Genomic DNA, 15,779 nt, shown 5'->3' on the forward strand with positions numbered 1-15,779 from the left:
ACAAAGTCATTTATTTGTGTTGCAAAGCAGCACGTCCGTGTTTTTTACCTAGGTGAGAATTACATTTTTTTTTTTTTTTTTTTGTCCCTGTCTCCCTACCCCTGCACATACACAGATGTACTGCATCAAACCCTGTGGCACAGCTGTGCATATGCTGGTTTCCCTGACCATCTGTGTAGACAGCTTTCAGGGAAGTCCCAATTCCTCATCTTTGTACATGATCTTTGTACATGTGCATTTTCACCAATGGGCTCTGCCACGACCCAATGGCTGATCGGAACCTGTCAGCATATCTGTATATGTGCCATAATGGCTCCGGGAGGGTATCCAGTCACCTGGGTAGCGGCATATAACCCATGATCAATCAATGTATTTGTCCTCTACTCTGGTAACTGGCCAAGGTTATGAGATTTACAGGTACATCTAAATTCCTTTTTTTTTTTTTTTTGTAGCATGTTTGTGTATTACAGTCTTTATAATTGAATTATTAAATTATTTTTAATAATTTAAAGTGATATATATTTTTTTTAATAACCTGTTATACTTGCCTGCTCTTTGCACAGAGCAGCCCCAATCCTCCTCTTTTTGGGTCCTCCGCCAGCGCTCCTGACCACTACCTTCTGCCAAGTGCCTTCAGAGCCAACCGTTCACTGTAGGGGCACCCAAGCAGGCTTAGTCCTGAGCCACTGCTCTGCATGTTAATTTAGACACAGAGCCACAGCTCAGCCCTGCCCCATTTCTTTTCTCATTGGCTCATTGGCTGTAATTGATTTTATAACCACTTTAATTGTGCAAGCTAATGTCCAGGTTAGGTGGAAGTTTCATCACTACAGTGTGTTTTCACAGATTCCCAGAAAACTAGTCAGCTTTGAGTTGTTGCTAGTGGGTTTAGATTATTTACCAGCTTCCTTTATATTTGTGGAGATTTAGCAATCTACATCTGCACTCGAGTCCCCATGTCTGACCTTCCACCATGGCCATTATGTGTAGTCTAACTGCCAGATAAAGCTGGAAAGTAGGTTAGTATAAAACCCATGTTACTTAATCGGTAAAGTGAGCTCATCTTCCTTTGGCTAATTTGCTGCTGTGTATGTAAATATTATTTGCTAATCTGTCATATATAAAGTATGTACTGTGTATATACATTGCTCAAAAAAATGAAAGGAACACTTTTTATTCAGAGTATAGCATCAAGTCACTCCTGGGATTTTGATCCGGTCAGTTAAGTAGCAGAGGGGGTTGTTAATCAGTTTCAGCTGCTTTGGTGTTCAAGAAATTAACAACAGGTGCACTAGTTGGGCAACAATGAGGCAACCTCCAAAACAGGAATGGTTTTACAGGTGGAGGCAACTGAGAATTTTTTCCCTACTCATCTTTTCTGACTAATTATCACTAGTTTTGCATTTGGCTGGGGTCAGTGTCACTACTAGTAGCATGAGGCCATACCTGGACCCTCTAAAGGTTGCACAGTCAGTCCAACTCCTCCAGGATGGCACATTAATACATGCCATTCCCAGAAGAGCATGCAGGAGATTCCAGGAGACAGGCCGTTACTCTAGGAGAGCTGGACGACAGGGCTGTAGAAGGTCCTTAACCCATCAGCAGGACCGGTATCTGCTCCTTTGTGCAAGGAGGAACAAAATGAGCATTGCCAGACCTCTATAAAATGATCTCCAGCAGGTGTCTGGTGTGAATGTCTCTGACCAAACAATCATAAACAGACTTCATGAGGGTGGCCTGAGGGCCCGATGTCCTCTAGTGGGCCCTGTGCTCACTGCCTGGCACCATGGAGCTCGATTGGCATTTGCCATTGAACACCAGAATTGGCAGGTCTGCCACTGGTGCCCTATGCTTTTCACAGATGAGAGCAGGTTCACCCTGAGCACATGTGACAGACATTAAAGTGTCTGGAGAAGCCATGGAGAATGTTATGCTGCCTATAACCTCATTCAGCATGACCGGTTTGGTGGTTGGTCAGTGATGGTCTGGGGATGCATATCCATGGAGGGATGCACAGACCTCTACAAGCTGGACAATGGCACCCTGACTGCCATTAGGTTTTAGGGTGAAATCCTTGGACCCATTGTCAGACCCTATGCTGGTGCTGTGGGTCCTGGGTTCCTCCTGGGGCATGAGAATGCCTGGCCTCATGTGGCAAGAGTATGCAGCCAGTTCCTGGAGGATGAAGAAATTGATATCATTGAATGGCTCCCACACTCGCCTGACCTAAATCCAATAGAACACCTCTGGGACAATATGGTTGGGTCCATCCAATGCCACCAGGTTGCACCTCAGTCTGTTCAGGAGCTCATTGATGCCCTGGTCCAGATCTGGGAGGAAATACCCCAGGATACCATCCGTTGACTGATTAGGAACATGCCCCAACGCTGTCAGGCATGCATACCAGCAGGTGGGGGTTATACAAACTACTGAGTACCATTTTAAAAATGAAAAATGAGCTAGCCTGCTGCATCATTTTTTCGCTTTGATTTTCAGGGTGTCTTTGAATTCAGCCCTCTGTAGGTTGGTGATTTTAATTTCCTTAAAACTAAGTGGCATCTTTCATTCCTAAGACATATCAGTATAGATTTGCAGCATGGTAGGTGAATGTGGTTTGTAAACTGATCTGTTCTACAACGTATGTTTATTTAAAGGGGGTGTATGGCTTAGAAGAAGCAGTTGCTGAAATTAAAGATCTAAAGACTCAAATGAATCTAAGAAATCGGGAAATAGAGGCGCTGACTACAGATGTTAACAGACTTGAACTTAAAGTGAATGATATTCTTGATGAGAATGAAGATCTAAGGGAACGATTAGGTTTGTAGCTTTTTTAATACAATAAATTATCATTTTATTGTGTTACTGAAGACCTTACTTAAATGTGTATATATACAACCATATACTATAAGAATACTCCTGTCCGTATATAGTTATTTTCGGATCATTCATTGTATAGTGAAAATTTTCTGTAAAGCTGATTTAAAGAGCAAATTTACTGGGTTTTTTTTTTTTTTAATCATTTTATTTCTGTATTTATTATAATCAGGGGTAAAAATGCATTTTAAAAATATGCAGTATACATTTTTTTGAGTTAGGTAAAAAAAAGTTACTCTTTCAAATTAACATCCAGCCAGCAGGTGGAGTTCTGGGCTGCTTTTTACATGGTTTCCAGTTTTTAGAGAATGAGACATAACAGTGACTCATTCCTCCCCTGCACTGTTTAGGATTCTGTTCCGGGGGTTCTATCAGAATACAGCTACCTATCAGATTCTGCAACTGGAAGTGACGTACGGACTAGAACACCTTACTGCACATGAGCCATGCATTCCAACATGGCTGCTATGCATTCCAATAGGTTTCCTAATGTGGCAGAACATGAAGCAGAGGCCGACCTCTTCTTACACCCACGCAAGTCTTGAATTTTACATTTCTTTAGCAGTAAACTCACCTTATATACTGAAACACAGTATTACATTTGTAATATTATTGTATTCTAGTAAGTACAGCGAGACACCTGCAGGTAGAAGGTGGCGATGGCCATCTTGGTACACCCCGCACTCCTCAGTGACAAACTGATTATATAGTGAAATAGACAATTTCACTCGGTCGCAGTGAAATAGTCTATTTCAGTATATAAGATGAGTTTACTGCTAAAATAAATGTAAAATTGAAGACTTGTGTGGGTATAAGAAGATGTCCGCCACTGCTTCGTGTTCTGTCACTTTAGGAAACCTTTTGAAACTCATAGCAGCCATGTTGGAACGCATGGCGCATGCACAGTAAGGTGTTCTAGTCCGTACGTCACTTCCGGTTGCAGAATCTGATAGGTAGCTGTGTTCTGATAGACCACCGGATCTCAAGGTTTCAATCAGTATCTGAAAGGAAATACCATTAATAGTTAGTATTTTGTCAGAAAATTAAAAGGTGTACTTACTACGTGTTTTCTTTCAGGCCTTGATCCTAAAGCTGTGATTGATTTAACTGAATTTAAAAATGTTAAGACTTTCAAACAGCAGCAATACAGAGCAGAAAACCAGATTCTTTTGAAAGAAGTAAGTATTTTTCATTTATATAAACAAACAGTTTCAAGTTTTGATGTCTCACATCAACCAATACAGGAGTGTGAATGTTTTGAAGCTGAGTCTTATATACATCAGGTGTGGTTAGCATATATAATACTAAAAATTAAATAAAATACAGTTTTCGTGGCAGGGAATTGATTATATCTGCATCCAATATTACTATGCATTGTCATGAAATAAATTACTTTTATTATTATATGTTTTTTTTTTACTTTGTGCTGCATTGCATATTTTTTGCCCACTTATCTTTTTTTTTTTATATCCAAAAGCATGTTAAACCAGGGATTCTATACTGCAGAATTCTTAAATTTTTAAATGCAAGCAGTATAAGTATGAATAACTAAATGTTACCTGGTAGCAGCCACTTGCAACCCACTGTAGAGCAGATCTCAGTCTGGGAGAAGGAGAAGCAGCACAATGAGTCAGTCGCTTGAGCTGCATGCTCATGTGTTAAAGCGGTAGTAAACCGCTGAAAAAAAAACCTGCAAGACAACATAATGTGAAATACCTTACAACAAAGCCCCCGCAGCGGCACCTGGTCACCGCTGAGGGAACTGACTTGTTCCGTCTGTGTTTCCTCCGGGTTCGTGGGCTCCGGCGCTGCGATGATGAGTGGCCGGAGCCGCGATGATGTCTCTCCTGCACATGCGAGTGGGAGCCCTCCGTTCGGGCAAGGTGCTCTGAAGTAGTAATCGACCGATATCGGTTTTTTGCTGCCGATACCGATATTTTGGCCATTGCATATCGGTCGATATTGGCCGATATTTTCATACATTTAAAAACTTTTTTTTTTTTTAACTTGACAGGTACTCTTGTGAAGGGATCTGGGGGTCTAAAAGACCCCAAACCCCTCCTCTTCACTTAAAAGCATTCAAAACGCCAAGTTTAGCTGTTTTGAATGCTGTCATTTTTTTTATTCTGGCGCCAAGTACCCGGAAGTGATGTCATGACATCACTTCATTGCTTATATCTTTAATTTGTACATATGTGAGTAACATATTCAATAACATTTGTAAATGGAATTATGCTATGTGACATCATTTTACCCTTACATGAGCAATATTTGGAATATCGACAATATCAGCCGGTTCCGGGGCCGATACAAATATATCTGCAAAAGTCAATATCGGCCATCGATATAACGGCCTTGCCGATAATCGGTCAATACCTACTCTGAAGTACCGGCACGATACACCAGACCTTCAGAGCGCAAGCGTCGCTGATGTCAGCGGCTGCATGCAGGGTGAATATCTCCTAAACCGGGTAGGTTTAGGAGATATTCATTTTACCTACAGGTTAGCCTTATTATAGGCTTATCTGTAAGTAAAAACCACCAAGCGGGGTATATAACCGCTTTAACAAGGAGCGTACAGTAAAACCTTGGATTGTGAGCATAATTGGTTCCGGAAACATGGTTGTAATCCAAACCACTTGTATATCAAAGCCAATTTCCCCATAAGAAATAATGGAAACTTATATGATTCATTCCACAGCCATTTATTCATAAGTCCTTCAGTTTATAGTCCAAACAAAATGATTGTACCAATGTGATGGGTGAGGTAACCATAAAATATCCATCCACAAGTGGCAGCCTCCACAAAGGGATTAGAAGCAAAATCCAGCAGGAGCTACAGAGTATAAAAGAGAAGAGAGGCGCCTCTAAGTGTAGCAATATGGTTCCATTTAATGAAGGTACAACATTTAGCAACTCACATGGTTGATGATTAAAAGAGGCACACCTAAGAATGCAGGCATCAGGGGATAAAGCTGTCCACATAGACTGTCCTCCTCATCGCCGGTTTTCACCGCTGTCAATCTGCAGTCGTGACCAGGAAGACTACCCTGCAGTTTTCTAGGTAGAATAGAAAAAGTAGATTTTTCAGCTTAGTTTCAATAAAAAAGAGAAGCATGAGACCAAAAATCTGGAAAAGAAAGCAGGTAATCTAGAAAAATGTGAGCCTAAAGTGGGTTTACATATCTGAGATAAGTATACTTAAGAAACACTAATGATTCAGAAAAATGCCTTAATATTTTTCTGCTCAAATGAAGATTTGTTCACCTAGATTTCACTGTTAATGTCTATTGTTTGACAGATTGAACGTCTGGAGGAAGAACGAATTGAACTAAAGCAGCACATTCGCAAACTGGCTCAAGAGAAAGGAAAGAGAGCTGCTTCTCTTGGTAAAAAAAAAAGTCATGTTATTCTTTTTGTTATGTTCAAACATTTCTCCTGAAACTACCAAAAATTCTCCAGATGATATTTTATTTTTTCATTGGCATGGGATGGCCAGTCCTACTTATATAGAACCTAAAGCTGTATGTGATATTGGAAAAGGGTATTCCACTAACTAGGTTTATTTTTTTAAACGAACAGCAAATCCTGGCAGATTTAATTGGCATTATTCTACCATGTTTGAGACTGAGCTAGGAAGTTATTTTTCCAGCAGTATACAAATGGTAAAAATGGCTTCAGCAAATTAAAAAAAAAATAAAAAATAGTTACACAGAGGGTATTTGACTGCCTACAGGCTCTCTAATGTTAGTCCTGTTGCCTCAGTAGATTGCTGGCACAATTGTGGTTCAATTGGCTCATGGATCCATATCTTCTTGTATTGCCCCTCTATTAAGTCATACTGGAATCAAACTTTTAAACTAATCTTTGAACTCACTCAATCACCAATTTCGCCATCTGCAGAACTAGCTCTCTTACATCTCGGGATAAATTCTGTCCCTAAGTCAGTTAGAACAATAGCCCTACAAATTCTCCTATCTGCTAAAATGAATGTTCCACGGAATCGGAACTCTAATTGTGCCTAATGTGTCTGATATAACTGATTACTTAAACCGTAGCTTTGCGCTTGAGCATCTGTATGCTCTAAAAAATGTAAAAAAATAGTAAATTCATATCATCATGGAATCCTTGCATGTCATTCAAATACATATAGGCTGATTCATTTTGATTTATCAACCCTCCTCAAAAAGATTTTTTACATTTCCATTGGATGCTTTAGCTGTACTACATAGCTGTCTTTAAAATATGCTCCTATATTTAGTTTCTTTTGTCTTTAACCAATGCTCATTTCTCTTTTTTACGCTACTGTTGATACTGTTACTCCCTTACCCCTGCATACTATAAAACTTTTTTTTTTTAATAAATCGATTGAAATAAAAAACAGGAAAATAGGAGAGAGAAATAATAAGATTGTATTTTTTTCTAAACATTTTGGTCGTACAGAAAAACAATCAGTGAAAAGGTAGTTAATAATTAATAAATATATTTTTTTCTGCAATAAGATGGACAGTTATAAGAACAATCAATGCTGAATATCTCACCGGGATCCCTCATTCCATTACCTTTTAAGCTACATTTAGGACTCATACTGTTATGCTTTCCAGCAGCATGGCTGTCCAGAGGGCTCATCCTTCTAGATATATTGACAATCTGTGAACACAAATATAAGAGTCACGATGGCCTTGGACTATGTACAAAATGTATCTTTGAGAAGGACCTCCCTTTGTTATTACAAGGTGGGCCCTACTATAGTACCCAAAGTGGTATTCCCTTTTACTGCTCCACTAGAATTTGGGCCAGCACAGACAGTATTTAGACAATCCTAGAAGAGCAGAAGGCTATGACGTGCAAGCATGGAGGGTGGTGGCTTTGCTAGTAGAACTGACTCTCCTTGGAGTAGTCAAATTTTCAAGCAAATTTAAAGACACATTGCAAGTGTCTAGAAAATACTTAAAGATGTATGGCTTTATTTTAATTTTTCTCTCCCCTCTGCCCCCTCCTCGCTCATTGGAGTGCTGGGCTGTGGAGGGGGTAGGGAGTGGCTGGCTTTTAGGGGTTCACTGAGAGGCTAAGCCGAGTGTCAGTCCAAGCACCTGGAGGATCCCGACTTTAACTGTGGTGATGACGCGGTGCTTGGGCTAACTTCTTTGACGTCAGCAGAGAGCACATTTTAGCCCGCTCTCTGCTGAAAATGGGTCACAGGAGTGCAAAATGAATTGAGCTCCTGTGATCCATAGGAGAAGTACAAGCAAACGAGCTTTGGCTGTATAGCCCCTTGAAATAAAAATGAAAATACTTAACAGCAATGCAAGTAAGCGTTTCAAGTACTTTAATGGTTCTTCGCTATTACATGTAATTGTATACATCGGTGATTGGGTCTCTTGAAATACTGTCACTGATTTGTTTCATATGTAGCAATTTGCTTTTCTACAGAAAAAAAATCATTTTTCCACTTAAAATTTTCCTAAACCCAGGACCCCTGCATTCATCAGCAGTAAGGCAGGGTTCACATAAATGCGAGTTGGATGTGTTTTACAACGCACCCAATTTGCATAACATGTGAGTGTGACTGGCTTTCAATGGAACTGGTTCACACATGTCTGGGGTGGCTGCAATGTGAATTTGAAAAGGACCCTGAGCGTTTTTTGGGTCTGGTTCAGGTGCGAATTCAGGGAAAAATTTGCACCTAAATCACACCTAAACTGGTGTACACAAGCGCACAGGACACCACTCACAAATCAGTCTGATTGCCTGTATAGTATGTATACAAAGATAAAGCTGAATAGCTGAACCCTCCGGAGAATTCAGGCTTTTTCATTTCCCTTTTTTTCTCCTCTTTAGATGCTATTTTTTTTATTTATTTCTTTACTGTACAGAATGATTTTCTGTTGAGTCTTGATTGCTGTCACAGTGATGTAAATGTTTTGACAGGATAATGTGGCTCAGATTAGTCCACTGTTAAAATGTGTGCGATTCAGAAGCATATCATAGGGTATTTCACTTTATTTGCATTTGAACTGCTTTAAAGACTTATGTATGTCTGGAATTCCTATCATTTTGAATAAGAAAGAAAGGCAGCCATATGCTTTTTAATAGTAATATTTCTATTAATGCCAGCTGTTGCTCTCAGGTGAGGGTCTGGCATGTTAAACATTGAAAATAATGAACTCTTACCCATTTTGTCAATCCACAATGATAAGGAGTCAAAATTTGTAAGGTATTTTGAGTTTTCTACCATCAGTTGGGTGTCCTGGGAAAACTGGCATGTGCAGGACACCTACATATATCCAGCTTAGTTTTAAATTTCACTTTCCAAGCATGTGATGATCTGTATAATTTAGTGAAATGTCTTTTCTGGGACTAGATGTGCGGAGAAAGAAAGAAATTCCTTACAGGATTGTGGAAGACTAAATAGAAGAGTTATCTTGGTCTGCAAAACATTAGTACAAATGTGAGAGGTAATAGAAGTACAGCTAAGAGGCCCATAAAAAGTATGAGGCCAGTAAATAAACATGGAATCGGATTGATCAGTTGCTAGAAAGTATGAGGCAGTGTCATCACTGACTAGAGACCTTATAATTTACATAATATGAGTATATACTCTGGGAAGACAGAATGTGTTATTTTATGTCTCGGAACTTTGGATTTGCAGTTAATGTCATATTCTTCTGCTCTGGTGTCACCTGTTAGTGATTAAAGCCTAACTCCAGGGTCCAGACAAACACCACTACTTTTAACTAGTTTTGCAAGCTAATTTATTAACTTCTTCCTCTTTAACCACTTCCAGCCCAAGGACGTCATATGATGTCCTGGCCATTGAGTGGAGATATCTGAATCATGCCTGAGCCGGAGAAGGAAACCGCCGGCGGCGGAAGTTCACCATAGAAAATACCAAGGACCAGATGGTTCCCGGCAGTCTCTATGACTCTTGTAGGCCTAGGGGTGAAGTTATGACGTCACGTCCGGCCTGGCAGTTGTGAATACTGCCGGGTACTTGGCTGGAGAGGCTGAGATCTTTTTTTTTTTTGTCTCAGTCTTTCCTTTCTTAGAGATCCCAACTTTCTCCATAAAGAGGACCTGTCATGCCTTATTCCTATTACAAGAGATGTTTACATCCCTTGTAATAAGAATAAAAGTGATAAAAAAAATTTAATGGAAAGTGTAAAAATTAAAAAAATTAAATAAACAATAAAAATAAATTATAGTTAATTAGCCCCCGAATGCATACGTACATCGAGCCCACACATGTAAACGGAATTCAAACCACATATGTGAGGTATCACCGTGAACATTAGAGAGAGAGCAACAAGCCCAAGACCTCCTCTGAAGCTCTAAACTAGTAACCTGTTAAGGTGTAGCCTATGGAGATTTTTAAGTACCGAAGTTTAGCGCCATTCCACGTGTGTGCAAAATTTTAAAGTGTTACATGTTAGGTATCTATTTACTCAACATATCATCATCTTTCACATTATACAAAAAATTGGGCTAACTTTAGTGCTTTGTTTTTTTGTTTTTGTTTTAATTCATGAGACTGTTTAAAAAAATTCCTGCGCAAATATTATGTAACATAAAAGTTGCAACAACCGCCACTGCTAAAAAAAATATATAATGTTTGGGGGTTCTGAGTAATTTTCTAGCAAAAAAATAATGGTTTTTACATGTAAGAAAGGAGTGCTAGAATAGGCCCAGTATGGAAGTGGTAAAATATTTAATACTTTTGTTCCAGTTCCCTTTTCAAATAAAGGCTGCGGCATGGATAGGCTATAATAGTGCTGCATTTATTAAAGAGGTTGTAAACTCGGTAAAACATTTCTCTGAAAGAGAAATACATAATGAGCTAGTATGCATCGCATACTAGCTCATTATGAAATACTTACCTTAGAACGAGCCCCCGCCGTGCCGTCCTCTCTCCTCTATGACGGGCGACATGTCTAGTCGCCCGTCTTCCGGGATTGCGGCATCCGGCCATCTGATTGACCGGAGCCGCGGTGACGTCACTCCTGCGCACGGGAGCCGACAGTCACAGCACAGGGCTCTGAAGGAACAGCACGAGCGGCCGTTCCTTCATAGCGCATGCGCCAGTGACGTCACTGGATGCATCGAAGGTAAATATCTCCTAAACGGTACATGTTTAGGAGATATTTACAGTACCTATAGGTAAGCCTTATCATAGGCTTACCTATAGGTACAACTTGCAGAGGAGGGTTTACTTCCTCTTTAACAGTAATTTAACCAAATGGAGTACCTACTGGCTTTACAGGCCAACAAGGGGGCGTTCCGTTGACTGCCCTGCAATAGACTAGTATTTTTTTCTTCTCAGATAAGGACAGTTGTTTACTGGCTAAAAATGTGTTTAAATTGCCCCTCTTTAAAATTGTATTTTTTCTACATACTTACTGTCAAATCCATTTCTTGGAGTACATCAAGGGACACAGAGCAGGCTATATACATAACTTTCTGGGTTATACTCCACCTATAGGTAAATGGACACTGGCAGACCAAAAAAAAAACGGACAGGAAGTACCTCCATTTTTTAGCAGGCAATGAACTCCCCAAAAGAGGGGAGGGACCTCTGTGGCCCGTGATGTACTCCAAGAAATGGATTTTACAGGTAAGTTTGTAGAGAAAAATCCAATATTCTTTATCACGGGACACAGAGCAGGCTATATTTAGAACTATCTGGGACATCTCAGCGCAATCAGTTTGTGGGGAGGGAGACACATCACAAAGAAAAAAAAACACCATCAGCTTATACAGCAACCTGTAAAACTCTGCAGCCAAATGCCGAATCCTCTGCTGCTCTAACCTCCACTTGATAACATTTTCTGAACCTTGCAAATCTACACACAGACTCTTGATGGCAAAATGCCCAGAAGGCTCCTGTACCCCTGGTGGAATGAGCTCTTACCCTGACAGGAGGAGCTTTACCCTTCACGATAAAGGCCTGAATGACCAATTGGCGAATCCAATGGGAAATAGATGCCTTGGAAGCTGCTTGACCTTTTTTGGGTCCTTCTGGTAATACAAAAAAACAATCTGAATTCCTGATCCTTGCAGATCTTTCCAGATAGTATCTGACTGCCGGTAGCACATCCAAGTAATGCAGCCGTTTCTTCTCCGTCAAAAGAGGATGAGAGAAAGAAGGGCAGAACAATGTCCTGAATTAAACAAAAAACAGAAACAACCTTCGCCAAAAAGGATGGAAAAGGACGCAGTACCACCTTATCGTGGTGAAGGATTAAATATGGCTCTCTACAGAAAAGAGTCACCAATTCCCACACCCTTTTAGTCAAAGTGATAGCAATGACAAAAGCTAGCTTACGTGTCAAAATGAGTAATAGAATCTCCCGGATAGGGAGGATAGATCATCTTTAGTAGCATAGGCTAATTCAGATGCGCTGGTAGTGGCCACAATGCCTGACAGGCGCAGCGGCTCAGATTGCCTCGTTGCCTCTGGACTTTCAAGGGATAAAACAATAGCGGGGTTCAGACTAGGCTCCTCACGAGCTGCTGGCAGTGCACATGTGCCTTTGCCTATAGTACCTCCCCCACACGCTTTCTGGAAGTCATTACTTGCTGCAAGCAGAATACACTAGGATTTGTAAACACAGAATCCCATTAAGCAAAGAACCTCCCAACCAGGGGTGTGATCTTAGTAAAAAAAAAAATCGCTTTTACAGGCCTTGAGAACTTATGCAACAACTCTGCTTAGCCTACCAGCCATACACAAGTAAGGACTCCCGTGCCCAAATAGATAAATGGATAGCCTGCTCTGTGTCCCAGCTGCGGCTTCCCGGAAGCTCCACGTGCAGGCAGAAACCTCCTTAAATAGGATACCTGTCGTCTTCTTTCGGGCTTCACTGGGCATGCACGAAGCCTTGTGCATGTTAGCAGCACGCACCCCCCCACTAAGCATGTGTGGCTTTGTCCGCGCCAGGTGCGTCGGCCCAAAGCCGCATTTGTGCGCTCCCACGCAAAATCCGCCACCTGGAGGCCCAGGAACTGGCGGAAGACACAGGAAATGAGTCCACAAGCCTGCAGGCCTCCATGTCCCCTCTACCATTCTGCAGCCATGGGGTCAAGCCTTGGTTTTAATGCCCCCTAGTGGGTCAAACCGAACACATGCAAAAACGTTAATCCATCACCAAGGCTGACAGCTGATCGTTGCATAAGTAATCAGGGGAGACAACTTGCATCCCCATTTGTAGAAAATAAAGGGGCTTCACTTACCCATCTCTCCGCAGGGCTTACCATAGGCAACTAGGAACCCAATCTTCACCCATCACAGCGGTTTTTGTCACTTAAGGACCTTCAAGGACTGGATGCCCTTTTCAATTTTCTGGGTCCACTGCCTTGACCCTGTACAGCAGCCACAAGAGGTCACATTACAGGCAAAACCTTGCTGAGTCTTCTATCTTCTTTTGCGAGGCTCGTGTACCAATTATTTTAGCATATAGCAGTTTTTAATCTGTCCCTGATTCTCAAAGAACTGACTCGAGACCATAACATGAGACTCAGCGAAAGCTAAACTACAATGCCCATCACCTTTAAGACACTGGTGAAAAAACTCAGGTACTTCCTGTATGGGAGGGGTTATATAGAGAGGGACTTCCTGTCTGTTTTCTTTTTTTTTGGTCTGCCAGTGTCCATTCACTTATAAGTAACATAACCCAGATAGTTATATATATATATATAGCCTGCTCTGTGTCCCGTGATGCTACAAAAGTGCACAAACAAAAAAATACTTTTTCCTACTGTATTCTCTTTTTCGTAGTACTAAATATTATTGAATACTTTATATATAAATATGTCACAAAATTTTCATTGGCTTTTCCAGTAATACAGCAATATACCCCAAAGAGAAGGCATGAGAACAATATAACATAACATAAGTAGTACAAAAGTCACAATTATGACATTGTGTAATATCCAGTAAATATGTAGTCGAAACAGACCAGCATAGGGAGGTACAAATATTATTATAAGTGACAATGGACATTCTTAGCGAGAAGTGGCTCCCTATAGATGGGCCATTGTGACATTGCCTAGGGTCAGTAGGGAGGAGTAGAGTGACAACGTAGGCAATGTGAGTTAGGAAAATAGGAGTGACACCTATGCAGTGTCAGGAGGCCACACCTGGGGACACACCTTAAAGTTAGGATGTATATACAAGTGATATGACTAACTTGTTATTGATTATCTAAACTCATTGTAAGGCAGTGCACCATTTGGCTCAACTGTTGACAGGGCCAGCCAAGATGGGTGTAAAGGAGAAAAAAAAGAGAAAAAAGTAGATGTAACCAGATTCAGAGGGTCATGGTTACAGGCATTATGAGGCCAATTTAGGGAAGAGAGTTACTTCTTATATCTTTAAGCCATGGTTCCCACTGGCTGAAGAATCTGGATGTCTGTAGATGTGCTTTGGTATACATGTATTCCATTAACCACTTCTGGACCGCCTGTCGCTACTTTGACGTTAAATACCAGAGTTATGGCAGCAGATAGCTGCCATAACCCTGGTATTTCTCTACACAGCCGGCAGTCCTCTTTAACATAAAATTGGTCCCAGCGGTGGATTCGCTGCAGGATCACTTTTATGGGCGGAGGGAGATGTGATTCCCCCCTCCCCCCCGCCGCTTCCTGGTCTTTTTCCCGTCGGTAGTGGGGGAAATGATCCAGTCCTTTCAAGTGCTGTGCAGGAAGTAGAGTGAGGGCAAGATGGCCCCCACTTGACTCTATGGCCTTGGAGGACCGGAGCAACGTAATACGTCACTTCCGCCCAACAGCCTTAAAGGGCCTATTTTTATTTTATTTTTTTTTGAGTTAAAAGAAATTACATTTTTTTTTTAATTATTAATTTTTTATTACTTTTTCGTGTAGATGTGAGATCGGAGGTATTTTTGACCCCAGATCTCACATTAAAAAGAGGACCTGTCCTGCTTATTTCTATTACAAGGGATGTTTACATTCTTTGTAATGGGAATAAAAGTGATCAAAAAGGGACCGAAAAAAAAAAAAAATTAGAGCGCCCCGTCCCTCCGAGCTTGCACACAGAAGCAGACTTATACGCAAGTCACACCCACATATGTAAACGGTGTTCAAACCACACATGATATTTCACATGTTTTTCCTACAGAACTGAGCTGACTGGAGTGAACCGCTTACGTGCTTGGGCCGTGGCGGCTGAGATGTCACTAAATATGGAGATCGCAGTGTAAGGGGCTGGGAATGTGTACATAGATCTTTGGTGTGAAAGAAATTATTCGGAGCTAAGGTGCCCCTAGGGACAGTATCTGGAAGATGCTTAGGTTTCTGTATTCTATGCGCCCGATCGATGATCATATTGTGTGCAGACAGGTTAGGTACTAGCATGTGGAAAGGTTGCTGGAGATATGGTACCAATTCCCCAGGTTTAACAGACTCTGGTTATCCCCTGAACTTTAAGTTCTTCTACCTTGAGCGGTCTTCAAGGTCTGCGATTTTTAAGCTGCATTTGGTGGGTAGCTGCTGCATGGTCATCTTGGGTGTCTACAGCTGCATTGTGTGCCTGAGCCACTACATGACTTTGATGTTCAATGGTGTCAGTGCAGTCTTCTAAGCTTTCTACTCTGCTCTGGATATGGTTAAGGGACATCTTCAGATCTCTTTGCAGGTCAGCCTGTAGTGAGCCTAGCATTGACATTGGTGCTTTCTTAGGCTGGGAAAGCTGCTCAGGAGTTAGTGGAGCTGTCCCTTGAGTCTGTATGTGCAGCGCCAGCGCAGTGCTGCTTCTTGAGAGAAGGAGATTTGTCTGGTGACCCAGCAGGGGATTTTGCAGCTCTCCTACCTCTGTCCAGGGGTTGAGGGGGGTAGGGGTCTGGCTATTCAGCTTCCTCCATGTCCCACTGGTTGTCTGGCTCTGTGTA

General features: G+C 41.3%; 1 protein-coding gene across 1 annotated transcript in view; it reads left to right on the forward strand.

The window, feature by feature from the left end:
* CEP290 (centrosomal protein 290) overlaps positions 1-15,779 on the forward strand; it is a 255,158-nt gene that overhangs the window by 47,364 nt on the left and 192,015 nt on the right. Inside the window, exons 14-16 of the mRNA XM_082255322.1 lie at positions 2,655-2,817; positions 3,952-4,052; positions 6,176-6,263. Coding sequence (XP_082111448.1) covers positions 2,655-2,817; positions 3,952-4,052; positions 6,176-6,263 — 352 coding nt within the window. The remainder of the gene's footprint in view (positions 1-2,654; positions 2,818-3,951; positions 4,053-6,175; positions 6,264-15,779) is intronic.

The sequence above is a fragment of the Pelophylax lessonae genome (assembly GCF_965119305.1).
Source record: "Pelophylax lessonae genome assembly, chromosome: 4".
In the NCBI taxonomy this organism is placed as follows: Eukaryota; Metazoa; Chordata; class Amphibia; order Anura; family Ranidae; genus Pelophylax; species Pelophylax lessonae.